The following is a 22,783-nucleotide window of genomic DNA, read 5'->3' as shown; positions in this document are numbered from 1 at the left end:
ATCGTTGGTCTGGAAAGGATGTAGAGACCAGTTTATTCCCCATCCCTTGTTGGTGTGATTCAAAACAGTGAAGAAATATTGCTGCCTGCTCCTCCTTTTTTGTCACTTCCCAAAGAAGAAAATGTATATAATTATATGGACGTGCCATTCAGTGCTGTGTGACCTTTGAAGGAAGAAGCTCTTCCTAATTGCTCCTCCAAAACCTCTTCCCTTAGCTTACACCCCATATCTCATGTTCTCATGCTCAGCACAGATGAGATCTAGTTATCTTCTGTGGTCTGTTCTAGGGAGTTCCCTGTACACCTGTTGATGCTGTACCATCTTTACTGTGTTGTGGGAAACTCCATGCCAAATGTCAGTCTTTGTTGATTTTTGGATCAAACATGAGCTAAATTGTTCATGAATTCCTGGGCTTAGTTGTCCAACTGCCACTGCACCTGATGTGTCCTTTTTCCTTTAGGTGATTGCTGAGGAATTATCTGGCAATGATGACTACGTTGAACTTGCCTTCAACGCACGGAAACTGGATGACAAGGTAAAGTGTTTGGCATCAGCTTTATCGAAGGTAGTAATAAAACTAGCACACAAAGTTAATAAGGTTCTCCCTCACAGCTATTTTTTCCCTTTCAACTCCCATTATTAAACACATCAAACATTTCAGAGAGGTCTGCAAAGTTAAGCTTCCCCCAAATTGAGAAGCAGTTAATGAGAAGTGGGAAGGACTATAATTAAAACAGGACCACTTTATTACACTAAGACTTCATTTCTTTCCAAATGCCACAGGTCATATGTGCATAAGTAAATGCAATTTAACCCCAGTGCCAGGAACTTTTCAAAGGAAAAGAGGAGATGTGAAAGGGAAGAAAAGTGACATTTATTAAGCATCTATATTTGCCAGGTACCTGGTTAAGAGCCTTTCAAGTATGATCACAGTTAGTCATTCTTATAGCACCCATGTAACAGGTATTATTAACCCTGTTTAGACATTAATGAAGAAACAGATTCAAAGATGAAGTAATTGTCTAAGGTCACACCATGTGTTATCCAGATAGTCCAAGAAAGAGACAACAAGACAGGGTTAACAATGCAAGGATTTTATTAGAAGAAATGCGTGTGTAGGGAACATTGGGAGGAAATCTGGGAGAGCTGACAGACCACAATGTAAGTCTGAATATAAGTAAAGGAGAGCAGGAGAGAAGTGGCAGCTCCTGCAATGCCATGTAGTCTAAGGAAGGTTCCACAAGGCCATCAAGGAGTCCTAGAGCAAAAACTAGCCAGCAAGAGAGTCTTTTGTCTCCCATGAGTGCCTTTATATCCCCTACACACACAGCACTGGCTGGGAGCAGCCCACAGGCAGCCTGGCCTCGGACTGAGGGCAGGGCTGGATTTCGGAGCACAGCAGCTGGGGTCCATGGTAGGTTACACTCCCTGGAGTAGGAGGTCTGCAAAGCACGTGCTCATGGCCACCATACCCTGCTAGTTGGTGGTAAAACTGAGGACTGAGTCCCATGTCAGTCTGACTCCCATCTGTACTCTTTCTGTTGTATCTCACAACTTCCACCCTATCACAGGCCGTATTAATCTTGTATATACAGAAAAAGTTCTACAGTCTCCACCCCTTTAAAAAAAAGTTTCCTCTCCAACCTCACCATATATTTATTATTTCCCTCCAACCATATCCTTGAGTCAAAAAGCACATCATATCCATAAATGTATTCACAAAGGACTCCATTTTCCAAGCATACAACTAAGGAAGAGGCGATACGGGGATGTGGGACTGCTTTTTCAAACAATTGCTTACAGGCATTAGGCTGAAAAAAGGTAAAGCACTCAAGCAATTCCCCATAGCCTTAAGCAGCAGTTTATATCCTGGCATAGTTCATTTTCACCTACAAAAAGTACTCAGTCCATTTATGCATTCATTAATTCACTCTCTTATTTGTTCATTTATCCACTCGTTCATCATTCATTTACCAAACCTTTGTTGTATGCTTGTTATGCATCAGTTGGCAGGAAAAGGGCACACTTTGAACTACTCTTACACTCACAACCTGGAATTCACCATCTAAGTGACACATCAATTTAAACAACAAGTGATATAATGATACTAGAGCCATAAGAGGATGATACACAATCAGAGAATCCTGAAAAGGTTAATCCATTTTGCCTGGGGACATTAAGAAAGACTTTGTTCTTAAGAAAGAATTATATTTGGATTTTTTTTGTCCTGAGGGGATTGTGTGACACTTTCACAAACTGCTACCTTTTGACATTAGTTGAGCGAGGTGCTGGGAACTGTAGAGTGCGTTGATGTCTGTGGGGTGTAAGCTCTTATCCCTCACTTCCTGTGATCACCGTGCTCTTTCTCTCCCGTCATCTTCAAGTTTCAGAATAACTCACCAGACTGCTTTGTAGCATCTTTCCTGGTGACAATTATAAGCCATTGGGTCAGTGTGTTGCAGTTTTAAGCTACTCACTTGATGGCTTATAATGGCTTCTTTCCACTTAGTCATGTCCTCTAGCTGACTTACGTTATAATGCAAGGGGCTATGGGGGTTTGTTAGTGGGTACATTGGCTCTAAGGTGTTTGAGCAGTTTCTCTTCATTCAAACGAGTGCTTGCTTGCTCACAGAACTGAAAGAGCCCCATGCAGCACTTACCGTGGTTCTCGATGGCCGTTCCCACCCTCAGCTGTGCTGATTGTCCAGGGCCCTCAATTGCTCATTGCTGAGACCCCAATATCATGGAGCTGGAGACCCCAGGTCTTCCATAATATGGTGGTATCTCTCCCAGACTCAGTCACCCAGAGGGGAGCGGACCCTGTTCAGACCAAAACAGAGGCCACTGCTCCAGTGGACTGGGGGGTGAATGGTCTCAAGTGGAGAGAGGGCAAAGTTGTAGAGTTGAGGAGCAAGATGGTACCATGAAGATCATCTCACACAACCTCTTCAGGAAACAGAGGCTCAGCAAGGCCAGATTACTTACACAAAGACACTGCTGCCTGGTTATGTATTGCTGCATCACAAACCACCTCAAAACCGGGCAAAATATACTAACAACTACTTTATTATATGTCATAATTTTGAGGTTAGAAATTCAGGCAGGTTTCAACTGGGCAATTCTTCAGTTATACTCAGCTGGTGGAGGAGCTTTACTCACATGCCTGGCACATGGGATGGCTGGAAGTCTTGGCTCCACCAGCTCGGTCAGCTAGATTGTCTTCACGGTGGTCTTAGGTTTGTCACACTTTCTACATTGTGGCTGGCTTTTCCCAAAGAGAACATCCCAAGAGAAGCAAGGAAAAGCTGTGTGGCCTTTTCTGACCTAGGCTTCAAAGTCATGCAAGTGAGTCATAAGGCAGCCCAGAGTTGAGGGGAGGAGAGCGACTCCATGCCTTGATGGGGGAGTCATAATGTAGAAAAGCGTGTGGACAGTGGACGTTGTAGTAGAAAATCAACCTGCCACAGTATTTTTGTGATAGAATCAGAATATATATGAGAGATATGAGAATACAAAGATATGAGATATGAGAATACAACAGATATGAGAATCCGGCTGCTTTCAATTATTTCATGTCACAGCTGGTAAAAGCGTTCCCAGAGGTTCCCAAGGAGGACCTCCTTCTAGCCTTTAGCACTAAATGAGGGTGTAGCTACCTGCATGTTAACAGTTAATCTTATATTAATTGAGAAAATAGACCATGACTAAAAGCCACTGAAATAAACAAATCTCTTAATTTAAAACATTTTCCAATTAGTATTATGAGAGCAACTAATTTCTATATACATTTGAAAAATTGCAGTATGAATATGTGGGAAAAATACACTATATCCAATTCAGACAATAGTTATGGAGATCTGGAACCCCACTCCCCTTGCAGTAACTCTGGTAACCTCCAGGTATCCACATACCTCTGGTAGAAAGCTCTGCCTAATACAATTGCTCTCTTTTATGTATGAGAACATCGAGGTTCAGAGATGTGAAATGACTTACCAAAGGCCACACACACACACACACACACACAGATAATCAGTAACAGAGAGGGACTCAATCAGGTTGCCTAACTACAATCTAAATCTTCTTCAGGGAAGAGGGTTAATGAATACAAGTTGGACTGGTCTTGGGCTGTGGAGAACTTGGTTATGTTCCCGTGTATTTTGGGGAAGTGGGGAGCCAGAGAAGAGGAAGGTGAGGGTACATATACTACAAGGCAGCACTCCTTAAGGTGTGGTCCCAGGTCCCAAGACCCTTTCAGAAGAATGCATGAGGTCAAAACCATTTTCATAGTAATACTAGGACATTATTTTCTTTCTTCACTCTCATTCTGTCACATGTGTACAGTGGTTTTCCAGAAGCTACATGATGCCTAGTATCACAACAGATTGAATGCAACAACAGATATGAGAATCCGGCTGCTTTCTATTGATTCAGTCATTAAATTGATTTACAAAGATGTAAAATGATATCATTCTCCTGACAGTTTTATACATTTTGAAAATATAATTATTTTCCATTAAAATGTTATTTTTTATTATGATGTCATAGGTTTATCTTTACTACTTTTAAAATGATATAACAAATGAATATTTTTTAAACTTCTCAGTTTTAATTTATAATATGGTAAAATATTGACAGATATAATCCACATAAACAAAAGCTCCTTGGTGTCCTCAGTAATTTTTAAGTGTAAAAGTGTCCTGAGACCAAAAAGTTTGAGAACTGCTATTGTGGAGTATAATAGTAATTTTGCAAACCACAATGACAGATAATGTCCCTTTTTTGTCATTTTCTGTCATTTTAAACTCCTCTTTCCAATGCTGTCCAGGAAACCAGCAGCTATCTATTCAGGACGGAAACCCAGAGTCCTTGAAATCTGAGAAGTAGGCTTCATGAGAGCCACATATAAAATAGACGAGGCTTGCAAGAAATAACTTATTTGTCTACTGTTAATGCAATTCACTTTGTGGAGAGATAGGCTTTTTAACTCCTAAATCACATTTATTACATTAGCAGCTAGTTGGTGATTAATCTAACAAGTAGAGATATGAATGTAATCCCTTTGGAACATTCAAGCTGACAAAGTGTTCTTTCTCCTCCCTTTCCTAAGAAAGTATTCACGACAGCGTGTTGGAACTGATTCTCATGTGGTGCTCTTCATATATGTAATCATGATCATTACAAGCTGTATTTTTTAATATTGCCATGATGCTAGTTCGATGGGGTGCTGTATAAGCAGTTGAATCTGTCTCTGAAGGAGAGGTTGGGAAACATTTCCTATAAAGGTCAGATGGTGAATAGTTTAGACTTGCAGGTTGTATGGTCTCTGTCCCAACTATGCATCTTTGCCTTTGCAGCATGAAAACAGCCATAGACAATACGTAAATGAATGAGCATGGCGATGTTCTAATAAAACTTTATTCACAAAAGCAGGCAGTATGGGACTTCCCTGCTGGCACAGTGGTTAAGAATCTGCCTGCTAATGCAGGGGACACGGGTTCAAGTCTTGGTCCAGGAAGATCCCACATGCCACAGAGCAACTAAGCCCGTGCACTACAACTACCAAGTCTGTGCTCTAGAGCCTGCAAGCCACAACTACTGAGCCCACACACCACAACTACTGAACTCTGTGTGCTCTAGGGCCCATGCTTTGCAACAAGAGAAGCCACCACAATGAGAAGCCCATGCACTGCAATAAAGAGTAACCCCCACTCCCTGCAACTAGAGAAAGCCCACATACAGCAACAAAGACTCAACACAGCCAAAAAGTAAATAAATAAATTTTTAAAAAACTAAAAAAAACCTCAAACGAACAGGCAGTGGGCTGAATTTGGGCCACCTACCATACTTTGCTGACCCCTGTTCTATAGCAACATTAACTCTCTCGTGCTGCGCTGTGATTTTACTATGTTCAGGTATGCCTGCCTTAAAACTAATCCAGCCTGCATTAATGAAAGCAAATTATCATTCATGAGCATCTACAATGTACCAGGTGTCAGGTGTCTAACTACATTACCTCCCAAACTCACCATATTCTTAAAAATGGGTCTTATTATTTCCAGTCTACAGATGATGCATAGTGAGGTCAAAGAATTTGCCCAAAGTTGCAAGGCAAGGAAGCTATAGAATCTGGATATGACCCCATATCATTCAAACAATCTTTTCTAGTTCCAATATTCTGTTTTCATGATCGCTGTCATGGCTATGCACTGCTTCCTTTTCTCTTTCAAACCTCTGCTGATTGCTTACTGACCTCTCACCTGACTAAATTTCTTTCATATTGGACTAAAAGAGCAGGGACATAGCCTCCAAGTTATTAAAACATTTTACCATAGCAAAACTTCAGTAAAATGCCTATATCATTAATTTTCATTGTACTGAACTGTCCCAAGGGCCATCTTAATGCTGATGATCAAGCAAAGGAAGCTGAAAATTCCAGATTGTGGTCAAGTAACCAAACAATTAGACACAGATTTGTTTTTTTTTTTTTTTTTTTTTTTTTTGCGGTATGCGGGCCTCTCACTGTTGTGGCCTCTCCCGTTGTGGAGCACAGGTGCCGGACACGCAGGCTCAGCGGCCATGGCTCACGGGCTTAACTGCTCCGCGGCATGTGGGATCTTCCCGAACTGGGGCACGAACCCGTTTCCCCTGCATCGGCAGGCGGACTCTCAACCACTGCGCCACCAGGGAAGCCCAGATTTGTTGTTTTTAACTATGAATCTCTGAGTGTACATTTTAGTTGTATTTGAGCTGCTTATGAGTTGTTTTATTTTCAGAACTCAGATGCCTTCTTAATATTAATCATCCCTGGGGCTTCCCTGATGGCACAGGGGTTAAAAATCCACTTGCCAATGCAGAGGACACAGGTTCAAGCCCTGGTCCAGGAGGATCCCACATGCCGTGGACCAAATAAGCCTGTGTACAACAACTCCTGAGCTTGTGCTCTAGAGCCCATGAGCCACAACTACTGAGCCAGCATGCCACAACTACTGAAACCCATGTGCCTAGAGCCTGTGCTCCACAACAAGAGAAGCCACCGCAATGAGAAGCCTGCGCACCACAATGAAGAGTAACCCCTGCTTTCTCTGAGTAGCCCCAGAGAAAGCCCATGTGCAGCAACGAAGACGCAATGCAGCCAAAAATAAATAAATTTATATTAAAAAAAGAGCTCTTACTAACATTTTAAAAAAATAGTAATCATCCCTGATATTTGTATAGTGCTTTACTAAGTGTCCTCAAGCATTCTCTCTTTTATTGGTAATAATTAATAGCAGTAGTGCTTTCTGAGTGCTGACCATGTGCCAGGCACTGGACTCAACACTTAGGTGTATCAGCAACTATAATCCTTCTGCATTGCTATGAGGAAAAGGTGATACCCTCTCCATTTATGGATAAAGAAACTGAGACATGGAAAAATTAAACATCCTGTCGAGCTCACCCAGACTGTACATGGTGGAATCAGGATTTGAAAGCCAGTGTGCTACATGTTAGATTTTTTATTTACTTGAAGACAAAGATTATATCCTGATCTTTCTTTTCTTGATTTATAGTACTGTTACCAAGTCCAAGCTCACTCTGCTCACCACACAACAGACCAATAAATCGGGAGATGAGATGTTGAGGCAAGGAATAGCGACTTTATTCGGAAAGCTGGAAGACCAAGAAGATGGCAGACTAGTGTCCCCCAAACCATCTTACCGGGCTCTGGATGCCAGCTTCTTTTATAGAACAGAGATGGGGAGGAGGTGAGGAAGTAAAGTAAAAGGGCCATTAGTTTTGCCTGGCTTGGCCAGCATTGGGGAGGGTATGTGAGAATTTCTTCCTTTCTACAGCCATTCATAGGTGGGCAGGGTCAGATTGTCTCCCTGTGAGCTGAACAAAGGCCCATTAGTTTAACATTTAGGCAGAGGGGCAGGGTTCCCTGACGCAGACCATTATGTACGATTATACTAACAAAAGCAATGAAAAGCAAAGGTTAAAGTCAAAGAAACAGATCCAACATGGAGTCAGATTTTGCTCTTCCCTGTTACAGTACATCCTCCTGACAACTCCATGCCAATCCTAAACATCATGTGAAATAAAGCAGAAAAAACATTGCAATATACTTCCAAGAGGAAAAAATAGGGTACCAAAGTGTATATAGTGTACAATTACAAATATTTTTTATTTATTTTATTTATTTTATTTTTTTGTGGTACGCGGGCCTCTCACTGTTGTGGCCTCTCCCATTGCAGAGCACAGGCTCCGGATGCACAGGCTCAGTGACCATGGCTCACGGGCCTAGCTACTCCATGGCATGTGGGATCTTCCTGGACCGGGGCATGAACCTGTGTCCCCTGCATCGGCAGGCAGACTCTCAACCACTGAGCCACCAGGGAAGGCCCACAAATATTTTTTAAAAGAAAGAAAGAAAATTATGTCTAGATTCTAGAAAAAAATTTATCAAAATGTTATTGATAGTTGTGGTATTATGGGTGGGATTATGGGCTACATTTTTCTTCTTTCTATATTTTCTATTTTTTGAAAAAACGATAGCAAACATTTAAAATTATCAATAAAAGGAAGAAGAAAAATAACTGATAGCATTCCTCAAGTGTGTTGAGCAATTCTTAAGTACAATTGATATATACATTTCCTGAGGGACCAACAATCTATCTCAGGGGTCAAAGCCTGCGGATCCTGGAGAAGGGCCCCAAGGGCACGCAGAACAAGCTAAAGTGCCCACACTAGGAATTGGGGAGGGAGGCTCTGGTTCTCTAACATGAGTATTGAAACAGAAATAGGTTCGAGGGGCAAATGTCTTGAGCAGATATGTACGTTAGTGCAAGTACGTGTGCCCGATGAACAGTGAGTCCAAACAAACTGAAACATCGGAGTTTGGAGCAGAGAAAGATTTATTGCAGCGTCATGCAAGGAGACGGGTGGCTTATGCTCTAAAATTCAGCAAAGCTTTTTTTTTTGGCCACATCATTTGACTTTCAGGATCTTAGTTTCCTGACCAGGGATTGAACCTGCACCCTCTCCAGTGAAAGGTGGTGAAGGTTCAGAACCCTAACCACTGCAACGCCAGGGAATTCCCTCCACAAAGCATTTTTTAAATGCCCGGGGAGAGAAGGGGTTGCAGGGTATGTAATCAGCTCATGCACAATTCTCTGACTGGCTGATGGAGAGGTAACAGGGTGGTGTCACAGGGGTTAACATTATGAATCCTTAGGCTCCAGGAGGCTCCAGGTCATCAAGTAGTTAACATCTTCCATTTAGTGGGAGGTTTTCACATCTGTAAAACAACTCAGGAAATGTGCCTCAAATACTGTTATCTGGGTACTTCAGAGAGAAGCTAAAGCAGAGGATATGGGTGAAGTGCCTGTCCTGGGGAGGCCCCATAAAATTCCGCTCAGCTACACATAGTGGTAACAATCAGATAGAAGTGTGTCTGGGAGGAAAGCAGGGGCCATTTTTGTGGAGAGACAAGTTTTGCAGGGCAGACTTACTGACAAACTCTGTGTTGTCAATCAGGCACCTTCAGAAATAGGGCAGAGGGGTATTTTTCAGACTCTGGGTGTTTGATCCTGGTTGGGTAGGGAGGACAGCCAAAGGGAAGACAGATATCCCCATCTCCCTCCTCCTTCTAAGGTATTCTACAAAGTTTTCACTACAGAGCCAACCATGTTATTTTTTCCTGGTCAAAATCCTTCAGTGGCTCCCCACTGCCTCTCAGGTAAGTGCAAACACCAGATGTGCATTTAAGGCCCTTCACCTCATGGAGCCACCTCCACCAGTACTGCCTCAGATTCCTCCCCTACACATCCTGAGGCTGCAGGGTAATTCAGCTACTTGGTGTGTCCTTTCCATGTTTACTCTTTTACACCTTCACTCACACCATTCCCTCCCTAGAAACATCCTCCTCACAACCATATTATGCAGTCAAAATCCATTGATTTCCCTCTTCTCTGTTATTCATTCATTCATTCATTCATTAATACTTAACCCTTTGTTATGTTTATGGCCCTTTGGAGGGATGAGAAAAGGTTTTATCCTTCCTTGTATCTTAATATCAAGCATAAGGGCTCCATGATCAGCATATCCCCTGAGAGTATTTTGTCGAGCTAAAGACTAGGATGGCTATAGACTTTATTCTGCTTTGCTGCTGTCTAGATTTCTGGGGCAGGGAATTACCTAGTGAAATACATAGTAAGAATGTGATGACCAAAGCTGTTGCTGAGATAGCCTCCTATTCTGTACCTGGTTTTCTTGTCATTCGCTCATCCATTTATGTGTTTATTCATACATTCAGTAAACACTGTGTGCCACTAAAAGCTAGATGCTATGGAAGATGTGCTATGGTAGAAATATAAAGGAAAATAAGACATAATTACTCCTGTCTGAGAGTTTATAATCTATCAGTGTAAAAAGCCAAGTTTAAAAGAAGGATATGGACAGGTCTGCTTCCAGTATTAAAGTGCCTGTTTGTTTTACATTACTCTACCACTGAAAACAACTATAAACACTGGACAAGATACAAGAGACATCTGTTTGAGGGTCTTAAGGCAGTCAAGATTCAGGGTCAGAGAAGTTGGAGAGAAGAGAAATCCACTGAGGTGATTCAGACATTCTATGCAGATTTTCCACTTAAGGCAATTCCATAAGGCTGATTCATAAAACCCAGGGATAGAGAAGCTGGGAAGCCTAGCAGAAAATAGCTACTAAGAAACAGAGAAACTGAGCAGTGCTTTTAATAGTATCATGGAGTTGGGGAAGTAAAACTGGAGTTCAGGACTTCAGGGAGAGCTTGGGTTAGTTGTAGAGAAGGGAAGCAGCCCAACCCTTGGAGTGACTTATCCCCTCAAGGCATTCACTAAATAGCAAGTAGCAGCATAGACAGAAACTGAACCAATAACTATAGAACCAAGAGATTATGGAAGTAAACAGAGTCTTTCAGAGTCTCACAAACAGAAATGAGCCTTGAGGGCTTGTCAAGAAGAAACAGCCCTCATAAACAGTGAGTTTTTGAGTGAGAGCCATTTAAGGATTATACCCAAGGAATAAAGGAATCAGAAATAGGTCGGGCCTTTAAAGACTTTTGAAGAAACCAGGCTCTAAAGAGCTCAATCCTAATTGGATTCAGGTGACTGCCCCCATTCTAATTGCTTGCCAGAAGCTGAAGACTCATCTATAGCCTTTATAATTTTTTTTACACAGTGTCTAGTATTTAATCAACAATTAACAAGCATAACAAGAGGCAGAGTGGAGAAACATAAAAAAACAGACCCACAGTGATCCAGATACTGTAGTCATCAGACATAGACTTTACAATAACTAGAATTAACATGTTTAAGACAGCAGATACACTGCTTCTTAGAGAACCAGCATTTGGGTGGATCTTTGAAGACTACTTGGGATTTCAGTCAACCAATCCTTACTTCTCAAAGGACTCGGCGTTAAGATACAGCTCATTCTAGCCAAAGGTGGGTCTCAGGGAGGAAGAATAAAGCAAGGAAGGGTCAAATTCAGGGGTATTTTATCCAGGGCTGGATCAAATGTGTTTGTGCAGGGGGTAGGGAAGCAACTCATTTCTGCTTATTTATTGTAGGATTTCTTCAGTAAGTCTGACCCATTTCTGGAAATTTTTCGAATGAATGATGATGCAACTCAGCAGCTTGTGCACCGAACTGAGGTGAGAAGAGCCGTCTTCAGCTGTGCCATCTCGTCTCTTTAAGATGAAACACTGACCTGTTTTGAGAAACCCCTTCCCTTTCTTAATGTCTGTAGCTAAACCTCAAGACCTGAAGTCTTCCCAGTCCTTAACAGGGCTCTTTATTCTCAATGTGGGTGTTATAAGAGGAGACCCTTTCTCACCCAGATTTTCCATTATTGACCTTTAATGCAGAAAGCCAGCAACTTATTAATAATAAAAAGATGAATACTAGCTAATATTTAATAAACATGACTAGGTACCAAGCATTTGACTGACTGATCTCATATGCATCATTTTATTTACTTCTCACAGCTATGCATTGACATGATTATTATTACCCCATTTTACAGTTGAAGAAACTGAACTTTGAGGAGGTCAAGTCACCTTCCCAGTGAGCAAGGGGTAGAGCTGAGGTTTGAATTGAGTTTGACCCTGAGCTTTGCTGCAATTTGAGAAGCCAATATGCCTCCCCAGGGAAAGTCCATACACAGGACTGATGTCAGATCTATCGTACGAATGGCTGTCCTGTATCAGCAGGCATTTGGTCTGGCTGCATCTCCCTCTCACCCTCCTACATTCTCTCCACGTGACTCTGAATCTTATCCTTCACTATCCCACCCCCACTACCCACCACCACACACCCACTTAACAACCAACCCTAGTCTCCACTTTTTATTTTATTTTATATACAAGCCAGTTCAAGAGAGACTGTGTGGGGGTGAGAAGTGCATTGATAAGGAGGAAGGGCTTGGAGCTGAGAGAAAAATGTGCTTCCAGTGTGGGGTAAAGGAAGAAGGAACTCTTATGACTCTCTCAGGATGATAGTGGGGTGCTGTGTTCCCATACCCTACACTGGAAATCCATTTCCTTTTTCCTGAAGTAGCAGAGCTGCAGGTAGCATTAGGGGAACTTTTCATGTCATATATAAGGTAAACAAGAATCAAATAGTCTTGGACGGGCTAGTTCTGTGGATGTCATCTGGTACATGGTTAGCATTTAATAAAGTGTGTCTACTAAAGAATGAATACATGAATGGAGTTGAATATTGATAGTTATGTCCACTCCCTGTGATAGTATAATGTGATTCTTTGGACAGTCACAAACTATTCCCTGGGGAATAGTTTCAAATGCAACTGGGATGGTTTCCCTGAGTGGCACCCCATCACCATCACCAAATAGAACTTTTTCCCACATAAAGATTCCTTTGGTGGGACAAAGTTCTCTCAGGAGAAGTAACTAAATGTTGGGGAGAATCAGAAGTCGTACCCATTCATGACTTTTCTCGAGCCAGTGCACGGGGACTTGAATGTGCAGGGAGAAAGAAGAGGGGTGGCATATTGTTAGACTTCTTCTTCACTCCTGACGGCATCCCTCCAAGAAGAGGTAAATTCCCCTGTTCCCCTCTAACTCTTCCCCATACCCCATTGTGAGGGGCTCCTGGAATCTCATAAGAATTGTGATTGTGAAGTTTTCCAATGAGTCAATCAACATAACATTGATTTTTCCTCTTTCTTACTCAATAGATACAAAAAAAATACCAGGCAATACCTTTCTTTCTGGGTAAGCACATGTGTGTGTGTGCATACACACACACACAGAGATTTTAATTTCAGCGGAAATTTCTAGTTGAAATTTTGATCTGCTATTGAGTTTTATGAAACTGTTGTAATGAAACATCTTCACTTTTTAGTATTTCTATACAAGGGTGAGAAATTTAAATTAACCAAAACAATTTTATCTAACTTTTCTTCTCACTATCACTTTGCTCATTCAGCGAATGAGAGCAAAAAGCAGTCACATAGGAACATTATTTTTCTACTTTTTAATGCATTAAAGGAAATGTAATAATGAGCCTACAGTATAATCAATAATTCATCATTATATTAAGGAATTCAGGAGAAGAGGGAATCACTTATAAAATAATTATGTTATGTAGATAGAGAATTAATTTTTTTACAATTCTAAGGCTCTGCTAACTAAAAACTTCATAGGAAGAAAAGTCAATATGACAGAACTCCATTTAACTTCGTTTGTATGTCCCCTAGAGCAGTGGTTCTCAAATATCATGCATCAGAATCACCTAACGGCCCACCTCGAGAGTTTCTGTCAGTAGGTCTCGGTGGAATCTAGACATTTGCATTTTTAACAAGTTCCTGCTGGTCCAGGAACCACACTTTGGTAGCCCCTGCCCTAGAGTACACAGTACAATCTTAGGCACAGAGCAAATACTCATACGCTAAACCAAATTGAATTACTGAATCATCTGATGGCAGAATAAGACTTGACTCGAATAGACTCTCAGGCAGGATTTAGCCAAGTTCATGATTAGTAAACTGCTTTTAAAAGGGTTTCACAATATTGCAGTCTTAGTTTGTGATCCTGAAGATCTGCCCTGTTATGCCTTCCGAGCATACCTAGTATAAATGTATTCCTGGGATTTTTCTTCTAGAAACTTTTCTTCTGACTTGCAATCTGATCTAACCAAGGTCACAGGTCACCAAAGACTGCTCAGTTCTTCAGCAGCAGAATTGTCCTGCCACACACCCCACACACACACCAATAGGCTTTACGTATGCTGACCTCATTAGAAGAGAATCTATGCCATAGGACTGACAGTCCTACAGAACTGGCGATACTTTATCAGAGGCAGAGGCAGCCCATCTCCTTAATCCCAACCCCTTTTGATATAGAAGGGGTCTTCTCCAGCATCCACATACTGGACAATATTATTGTCATTATTCATGAAATAACAGCCAGGCCAGTGACCGCAAGAGTTCTGCCCATAACGATCCACCTAGTGGGCACCCTTGAAAGGTTTACTACTCCAAGTTTTCATTAAGGCACCTTTTCCAGACAATTGTCCTTATCATAAGCACCACAGTGTTTCTCAAGCAGTTTTTATGTTGAAATGTGAAAATGTCAAGCACTTACTCTCCCACCCACCACTCCTCTCTTTTTTTCCTCAGGTTGTGATGAATAACTTAAGCCCAGCCTGGAAATCATTCAAAGTATCAGTAAATTCTCTATGCAGTGGAGATCCCGACCGCCGGCTGAAGGTCAGAAATCTGTCTGTCTGAGAAATGTAATTTTACATATTTACCCCTCCTCTTTCTCTTCAAGTGAATGTTGGCAAACCCAAAATCTTCTGTATCATTTACCCAAATCTCTTAGCATCTTGATGGAAGAAACAAGGGCTCTCCTTTCTGCTGGAGCCATCGAAGCTCCTGAGATAACATGAGATAAATCTCAATCATGTTACGTTAAGTGGCAAATCCCATGGCCTCTAGGAGAGAAACTGTGGCAATAAGTTCAGGGTATATTTGGGAGTTATTAAAAACACAAATACTGTTGTTATCAGTTATCTACCGCTGCATGACAGACTACTCCAAAATTTAATGCTTAAAACAATAGCCATTTATTTAGCTTATGATTCTGTACATTGTCAAGTTGAGTTCATCTAGGAGGCTCTTTTCTTGGTCTTGCATGGACTTCCTCATGTATTTGCAGTCAGCTGTACCTGAGCAGGACACCTCTGCTTCTGGAGTTTGTCTGGCTGTCATCTGGAATGATCAGGGTGGCGGGGCCATTTGTCTCTCATCGATCAGCAGACTAGCTTGACTTACACACTCAGCAACCTTAGGGTCCAAAAGAGCCAGGACAAAACATGCACGTCTCGAGGCCCAGTCTCAGACTCACATGAGGTCACTTCCTCTGCGTTCTATTGGCCAGTCACACAGCCATCCCAGATTCAGGGATGAGGAAATAGAACATGGACTCTACCTCTTGGCGGGAGGAGCTGCAGAGTATGGTGGCCACTTTTTTCAGTCTACCACCCAGGCTTTTTGAGTATCATGGGAATGTAGAAGTTGGAAGAAAAGGCTCATTATAAAAGTCAGGACGATCAAAGGAGGACAATAGGCTAAGTGCCTGAAGCAGACTCCCAGAGTCATTCCTTATGGTCCCTTGTCTGGCCCTCTCTCTACCTTGGAAGTCCAGAAGCTCCATGTTGTCAGTGTCCCAGAGGTGACTCTACCAACTCAGGACGACTGAGTAAATTCAATAGAGGCCAGAGCTATAAATCAAAAGGCCAACAGGTTCATGTTCAGTGAGAAACATGACCCTCAAGCAGACTCAACATTCATATCAGCTTTACCAGAGCATTTTCTCCATGTGGGCAAACCATGGGGAAGACAGTTTTCAGAAGGTTGTGTGACAGCCTAAAAGCAGAGCCAGGGAATCTGGATAATGGAGGTGGTTAATGGCTTGAGACCTTAAAAGCCTGGGACACCTACCACCCAAATGGGATTATATGTCTGTTAGGCAGACTAAACATTCATGTTGGGGGCACCGACTCCCCTGGAAAGTGTTAGATGGGCACTGCCAATGTTTGTCTTTGTAACTTTACACTTTCCTCACTCTTTTTGCCCTGTAAACCTTCTTCTAATGGATATAATTATTTGCATTTGTCAATGTCATCCATCAGTTTAGAATCCTATCCATTGGTTAGTCCCAAACTCTTAATGTGACTTTACATCTTTGTTTAAAACCATTTTGTTTGGACTTTGTACTATCTGTGGACATGCTTACTTCTGTGGTCTGGAGGAGCTGCTCAGAGTTGTCCCTAATATCTCCTGTGGGAGCCTCCACTCCCACTCGAATTGTCTTTCATGCCAAAATCAGGACTCCTGGCTGTTTGGGCCTCGTGTATAAGCTCATATTCACAGTTACCAAGACCTACGGCTTCAGGCCTGGGTTGGGGATTGTCACCTATACTCTGAGCCACCCCATCCCAGTCCCAGGGAGATAAATGGACCCTTTGGGGCAGAAATAAGATAATGCCTACATTAGCCATAGGTCAACTTAGTCATGGTGAGTTATCAGATAAAAGGGGAGGGTTATCTGTAACTGAATAAATTAAAATGCAGAAAAGGAGCATTTTGTGGCCTTTTGAGTGCTCTGCTGTCTGTAGAGGACAAGTGGGAATAAAGGAGAGAGAGAGAAAGAGAGAGAGGGAGAGAGGGAGGAAGGAAAAGGAAAGGAATGAAGGAAGGAAGGAGAGAGAGACAGAGAAAGGGAGGATCAGGATTTCTCAACAGCTGTACCATTGACATTTGGACTTTGTTGTGGGGACCTGTCCTGTGCATTGTAGGATGTTTAGCAGCATCCCAGGCTACTAAACACTTGTAGTAATACTTCACCCCCATCAGTCTTACAGCCAAAAGTGTATTCAGACATTATGAAATGTCCCCTGGAGGGTAAAATCATTTAGACCAATGCATCAGAATCACCTAGAAGGCTTGTTAAAATACAGATTGTTAGGTGTTATCCCCAGGGTTTCTGATTAGGTGGGTCTGGAGTGAGCCTGAGAATTTGCATTCTACAATTCCTGAGTGACACTAATGCTGCTGGTCCCAGTCCACACTGAGAACTCCTGGTACAGATATTTGCTCCTTCATTACAGTCCTTCCGCGGCTCAGTGCCCCCCACCACTTTCCACCACCCAGCCTCCCCTCCACCACCTTTTCTCTGCCCAGCACTCATACCCACCCTGCCCTCTCCAAGCCTTCAGGGCTTGGCACATGCCTCTCTCTGCCTGATGCCTTCTTCATTCTTCTGCTTTTCTTGGATTATCATCATCTGCTACTTTCCTTCAGGTCTCTCCAATATCCCTCCACTTCCAGAAACCTTCCCTGATCTCTTTAGCTTCTATGGGTGCCCTCTAGCCCTCTGTACCCACCTCATAGAGATACTTCACTTGTTTGGAACATTTCCGTTTCCATCTCTTTCCCCAGCAGGTGACTCTTTCTTCCCAGTTTGCCCCTTCAGGGTGAGAACCATGTTTTTTCCCCTGTGTATCCAGGCATCCAGCCCAGCACTCGGCACAGAGCAGATACTCAGTAACTGTTTCTGGAGTGAATGGACAGAGGAGCAGGGAGGTGCTAAGAGGTCAGCAGCGCGTCACTGGCGGGTGCAGTGGGGGGGAAGGGGGAATCCCCCCACACAGGTGTGCTGAGCTCACTAGGTAACAAACCCAATATCATCACTCACCTGCTCACAATCACCAAAAGCAGCTTTTCTGAAAAGCTGGAGAGACTTCCTGTATTGCCCTTTGTTTGTATTGATTATTTCATCACAAAGGCCACTGAGAAATGCTCATAATGTTGTTCCCATTCAGCTTTCTTTGAAATAAAATGGTACCATATTGGCAGGCAGCAACTCCTCACCACCAAAAAAACCCAGAAAGTGAACTTTTAAATTAAAAAATTTGGGGACTTCCCAGGTGGTCCAGTGGTTAAGGATCTGCCTTCCAATGCAGGGGGTGTGGGTTTTATCCCTGGTCAGGGAGCTAAGATCCCACATGGCTCACGGCCAAAAAAACAAAACATAAAACAAAAGCAATATTGTAACAAATTCAATAAAGACTTTAAAAATGGTCCACATCAAAAAAAAAAAAAAAAAGACCAGAAAAGAAAACATTTTAAAACCCTCTGTCCATTTAGATTCTCAGTCTTGGCAAAACTCTAATAATGAGGTCTTTGTCCCAAATGAGACTTGATATATATATATATATATATTTTTAAGAAGATGTTGAGGGTAGGAGTTTATTAATTAATTAATTCATTTTTGCTGTGTGTTGGGTCTTCGTTTCTGTGCGAGGGCTATCTCTAGTTGTGGCAAGCGGGGGCCACTCTTCATCGCGGTGTGCAGGCCTCTCACTGTGGCGGCCTCTATTGTTGCGGAGCACAGGCTCCAGACGTGCAGGCTCAGTAGTTGTGGCTCACGGGCCTAGTTACTCCGCGGCATGTGGGATCCTCCCAGACTAGGGCTCGAACCCGTGTCCCCTGCATTAGCAGGCAGAGTCTCAACCACTGTGCCACCAGGGAAGCCCCGAGACTTGATATCTTTAAATCTCTTTTATTCAAGGGTCCACACTAGCACCAAGTTTAAATAAAACCAGGTTTTTCTTTTGGTTTTATTTATTTTTTTCCTCCTTTATGGGAAAAATTTTTTAAAAGCATTCAAATAAGTACTTTTCAGAAATTGATGCTTTAATTTATTTATTATGAAAAATTTTAAACATCCATAAAAGTAGTGGGTTATGATAACCCACCCCCCTCCCCACACCCATCACACAGCCTCAACCATTATTAACTTGTGGCCAATTTTATTTCATCTCTACTCCCAATTCCCATTTTCTGTCCCCCCCCCCCCCCCCCAACTACCACTAGATCGTTTTGAAGCCAATCTCAGACCAGGGCTCACTCATTCATTAGGTAAAGCAAGCATAGTGCCAGAACACATGATACTTTTAAGAACCTACAAGAACGTTTTAATTTCTTTTAAAGTCAGAAGGAAAAATGAAATTGTAAGGTTGAATAAAATGTTTCCATTTTTTTCTCACATCAGAAAACAATAACATTTTTAGGATCCCCAAAATCTATTATGGTGAGAGGGGGTCCATGAAGGCAAAAGGGCCTGGGGCCAATGTAAGTCACTATGGGGTCCTCTCCCAAACACCATACCATTTCATCTGAAAATACTGCAATATGTATCTCTAAAGGACAAGGAATCTTTCTATAAACATAACCACAAACCTATTTCTATACCTGGAATATTATCTAAGCTTCCTTAATGCCAGCAAATGTTCTGCCACTATTCATATGTGACCATCTAATTTACTTAATAGTTTTTTTTTCAAATTGGAATCTAAACAAGGTCCAAGCATTGCATTTGACTGAAATGTCTCTGAAGTCTCTTTCAATCTGTTAGTTCTCTCTCCCTCTTTTTTTTTCTTTTTCCTTGCAATTTAATTAAAGAAACTTGAAGAAACTTCTTTTACTTGAAGAAATCAGGCTGGTTTGTTCTGTCACATTTCCCCCACTCTGTGTTCCCTGTAAACAGCTAGTTGGGACTTGATCAGATTCAGTGGCTGTTTTGTAGCAAGAGCGTTTTACAAGGGATGGTGCTCTTTTATGGTCTTAAAAGTTATTGAGGAGCATTGCCTAGATTCATTATTTCATTAGAATTTCCAAAATGGTAATTTTCTAATTCTATTATTCCTTCTTTATCTGTTATTTAGAGTTCTTCTATAAAGAAGAGCTCCCTTTAACAGCTGTTTGGTTCCCTGAGGTGTGATTTGTACAAGAAAGGCTGGAAAATGCTTTATTCTTTCTTTTTTTCAAACAATTTTCAGAATAACAAGTTACTTCTCTAGCATCCTTCATAGGTGACTAATGGGGTCCCTCACTATTATTAAGAATTCATGGATTTTTTAATATATCCCAGTGTTTCAATCTATTTCAGTTATAATTATTCCTTTGAAATCTTGTATCGTCCCTTGTTTAACCAGTTAAAACCACTTCAAGTTGGCTCTTGAGTTCTTAATAGTTTCTTTGCTTTCTGGTATGAAGTTTTTTAATTCATGAATTCTGAAATTTTGAAATTCTTTTTTTCTGTAAGATATGTATCTCTCTATAGATGCTAACTCATACTTTAAAGTCTAGAGACAATTCCTCTCTAGTTGAAGCTCTAACCCATAGAACGGTTGGGTTCCTTTGTTTCATTTTGCTTTCAGCATTTAGAATTTATTTTTTCAAGTTTAATTTTGTCTTATAATTATATAAAATGTTTACATGATTCTAAAGTCAAAACTACAAAACAAAGTATATTCAGAAAAGTTTAGCTCCCATTCCTGTTTCTCTAGTTTTTACTCTCTTCCCTTACAGGTAATCATTTTGTAGCACATTTTAATACCTGATAGAACCAGCCTCTCTCACTTCTGTATTCCTTGTATTTTTAAGGGTCTTCAGGTCTGCTTGGATATTTTGCTTGTTGTTCTTTCCATTAAGCTTTATAAGCAACTAGTACCAGAATAAAAAAAAAACTGATAGTATTTTTATTGAGATTGCAAAGGAAATCTCTTCTTTTTTATTTTTTACATCTTTATTGGAGTATAATTGCTTTACAATGGTGTGTTAGTTTCTGCTTTATAACAAAGTGAATCAGTTATACATATACATATGTTCCTATATCTCTTCCCTCTTGCAGAAATCTCTTCTAATATTGTCTTTCCAGCCCAGAACATGGCTCGTCTTTCAGTTCATTCAAGTCTCCTTTTGTGTTTGCAGGAGCACTTACTGTTCCTCTTAGAGGTTTGGAATGTTTGTTTTTAAGTTTATGCCTAGTTTGTTTGTTTCTTTCTTTCTCTTCCATTACACCTTCTAACAACTATTGTTTGTATACATAAAAGCTATTGAATTGTTTTCTTAAATAACTATTTGATTAAATTTTATTGTTGTTTATACTAATTTTCTGTTAATTTTTTGGAGTTTTTAAAATATAGATCATATGGAAATAGAGATAGTTTTGCCCCTACTTACTTAACTAGTCGTTCTCCTTATTTCTTTTCTTTATTTGTGTGTACCAGTGCTCCCAACACAATGTTAAATAGTAGTAGAGATGGAGGGCATCCTCTGGTCTTATTCACCAGTATGATGGAAAATGCTCTGGTGTTTCTCCATTAATTCTGACAGAGGTTAATTTTTTAAAGTAATTGTGAAGGTGTCAGAGGCTTAGAGTTTTCTCAGCCACATCTACTGAGCCTTAAGTACCTATGGTAGGATTCAGAGAGGATTCTTTCTCGGTAACTCAAGAGACAACCCTGCAACAAGCTGAAATGTCTTCTGAACTATGTAAAAGACATTGCATTACTTCCTAAGTAGATTTAGGGTTACATTTAATATTAACTATTTAAAGAAATATATGTATTTAATATTTAATATTTAATACTAGCTGTTTAATGACATATATTTAATATTTAATGTTAGCTATTTAATGAAATATATATTTAATATTTAATAGTAGCTACTTAATGAAATGTATTTAATATTTAGCTATTGAATGAAATTATCCATGATTTCTATGGCATATTAGAGTCCTTATCAAAATCACAACTTCATTTACTTCTAACCATACTGTGAGGTAGATTCCATTGTGTTCATTTTACAGATGAAGAAACTGAGACTCAAAACCCCATGCAGTCAAATGTCAAATTTCATGCTTTTTGTTGAATCGTACTGCCTCTATTTTGTTGTATTCTTAGAAAATAAATCATGCTGATAAAGGATGATTTATCCCATTACTCTCACTCAACCAAAATGCTTATCATCATTCAAACATTTAACAGAAAGAAGACTTGTCTCTATGTAACATATTTCATAAAGTCTGAGAAACTATCAACTATTCACCATACCACTAAAGGGGAAAAAACACTCTCAATGAAATTATAACACAGTGTTTTCTATCAATTTGTGGTTGTTAAGAAAATAAATATGTGCATCTTTGATTCTATGAAATATGGTATTAATAATTTCCTTTGATTTTTATCAACACATTATTAATACCCAGTACATATTTGTTAGGAGACAGTGCTGGTATTCAGAATAGATTCTTCCAGATGGGGATCTTAGAAAGAAAGAGGAGAAGGGACCACCAGCAAGTATTATTAACACCCTAATCGTGCCTAGTACTGGGGGAAAGGTCATGCCAGAACAATCAAGACAAATACCATGTAAGCACCTTGAGGTCATTTCCTGTCCCTTTCTCTGGTGCTCAAACTGCACAGGTAACTTGGAGACTTTCCCCTAGAGTTTATCAGACATCCTCTGAGGATAATTGATAGAAGCCACTTGCCTTGAAGAGGGATCTAGGGTGAGGAGGACCAGTTGCTTCTGTATAAACTTGCCCCCAGGCCTTATTCTGGAGAGAGGCCCAGGTTATTAGCTGAGGTCTTAGTGGGGTGGATACAAGCAAGACAGAACCAGGAGAAGGAAATAGCAGAAAAGAAGGAGAAGCAAGTCCCCAAAATCAAAGCAGAGGTGATGAAACTCAGGAGGCCATGAGGATTGAGAGGAGGCCCGGACACAAGTCTAAAGCAACCATAAATGGCATTTTTACCCACCTAATATCTTGCTCATTCTTCATGCCCTCCCTTCTTCTGTAGTGCTTCCTGGGTGATTTAAAACAGCATGTTCACAAGCTCCCTCCTGACACCCCAAAGTTGGATTCCCGGCAGGTCAGAAAAGTGCTCTG

At 41.0% G+C, this 22,783-nt stretch overlaps 1 protein-coding gene across 1 annotated transcript in view; it reads left to right on the top strand.

The window, feature by feature from the left end:
• Window positions 1-22,783, top strand: part of CPNE4 (copine 4) — a 573,815-nt gene that overhangs the window by 416,605 nt on the left and 134,427 nt on the right. The window contains exons 5-7 of the mRNA XM_027086619.1: window positions 461-535; window positions 11,588-11,671; window positions 14,659-14,748. Coding sequence (XP_026942420.1) covers window positions 461-535; window positions 11,588-11,671; window positions 14,659-14,748 — 249 coding nt within the window. The remainder of the gene's footprint in view (window positions 1-460; window positions 536-11,587; window positions 11,672-14,658; window positions 14,749-22,783) is intronic.

This window comes from Aethalodelphis obliquidens, unplaced genomic scaffold, assembly GCF_003676395.1.
Source record: "Aethalodelphis obliquidens isolate GAN/ISIS:26980383/991018 unplaced genomic scaffold, ASM367639v1 scaffold56, whole genome shotgun sequence".
NCBI lineage: Eukaryota > Metazoa > Chordata > Mammalia > Artiodactyla > Delphinidae > Aethalodelphis > Aethalodelphis obliquidens.
Note: the sequence above shows the minus strand (reverse complement) of the source record. Positions and strands in the feature narration are given on the sequence as shown.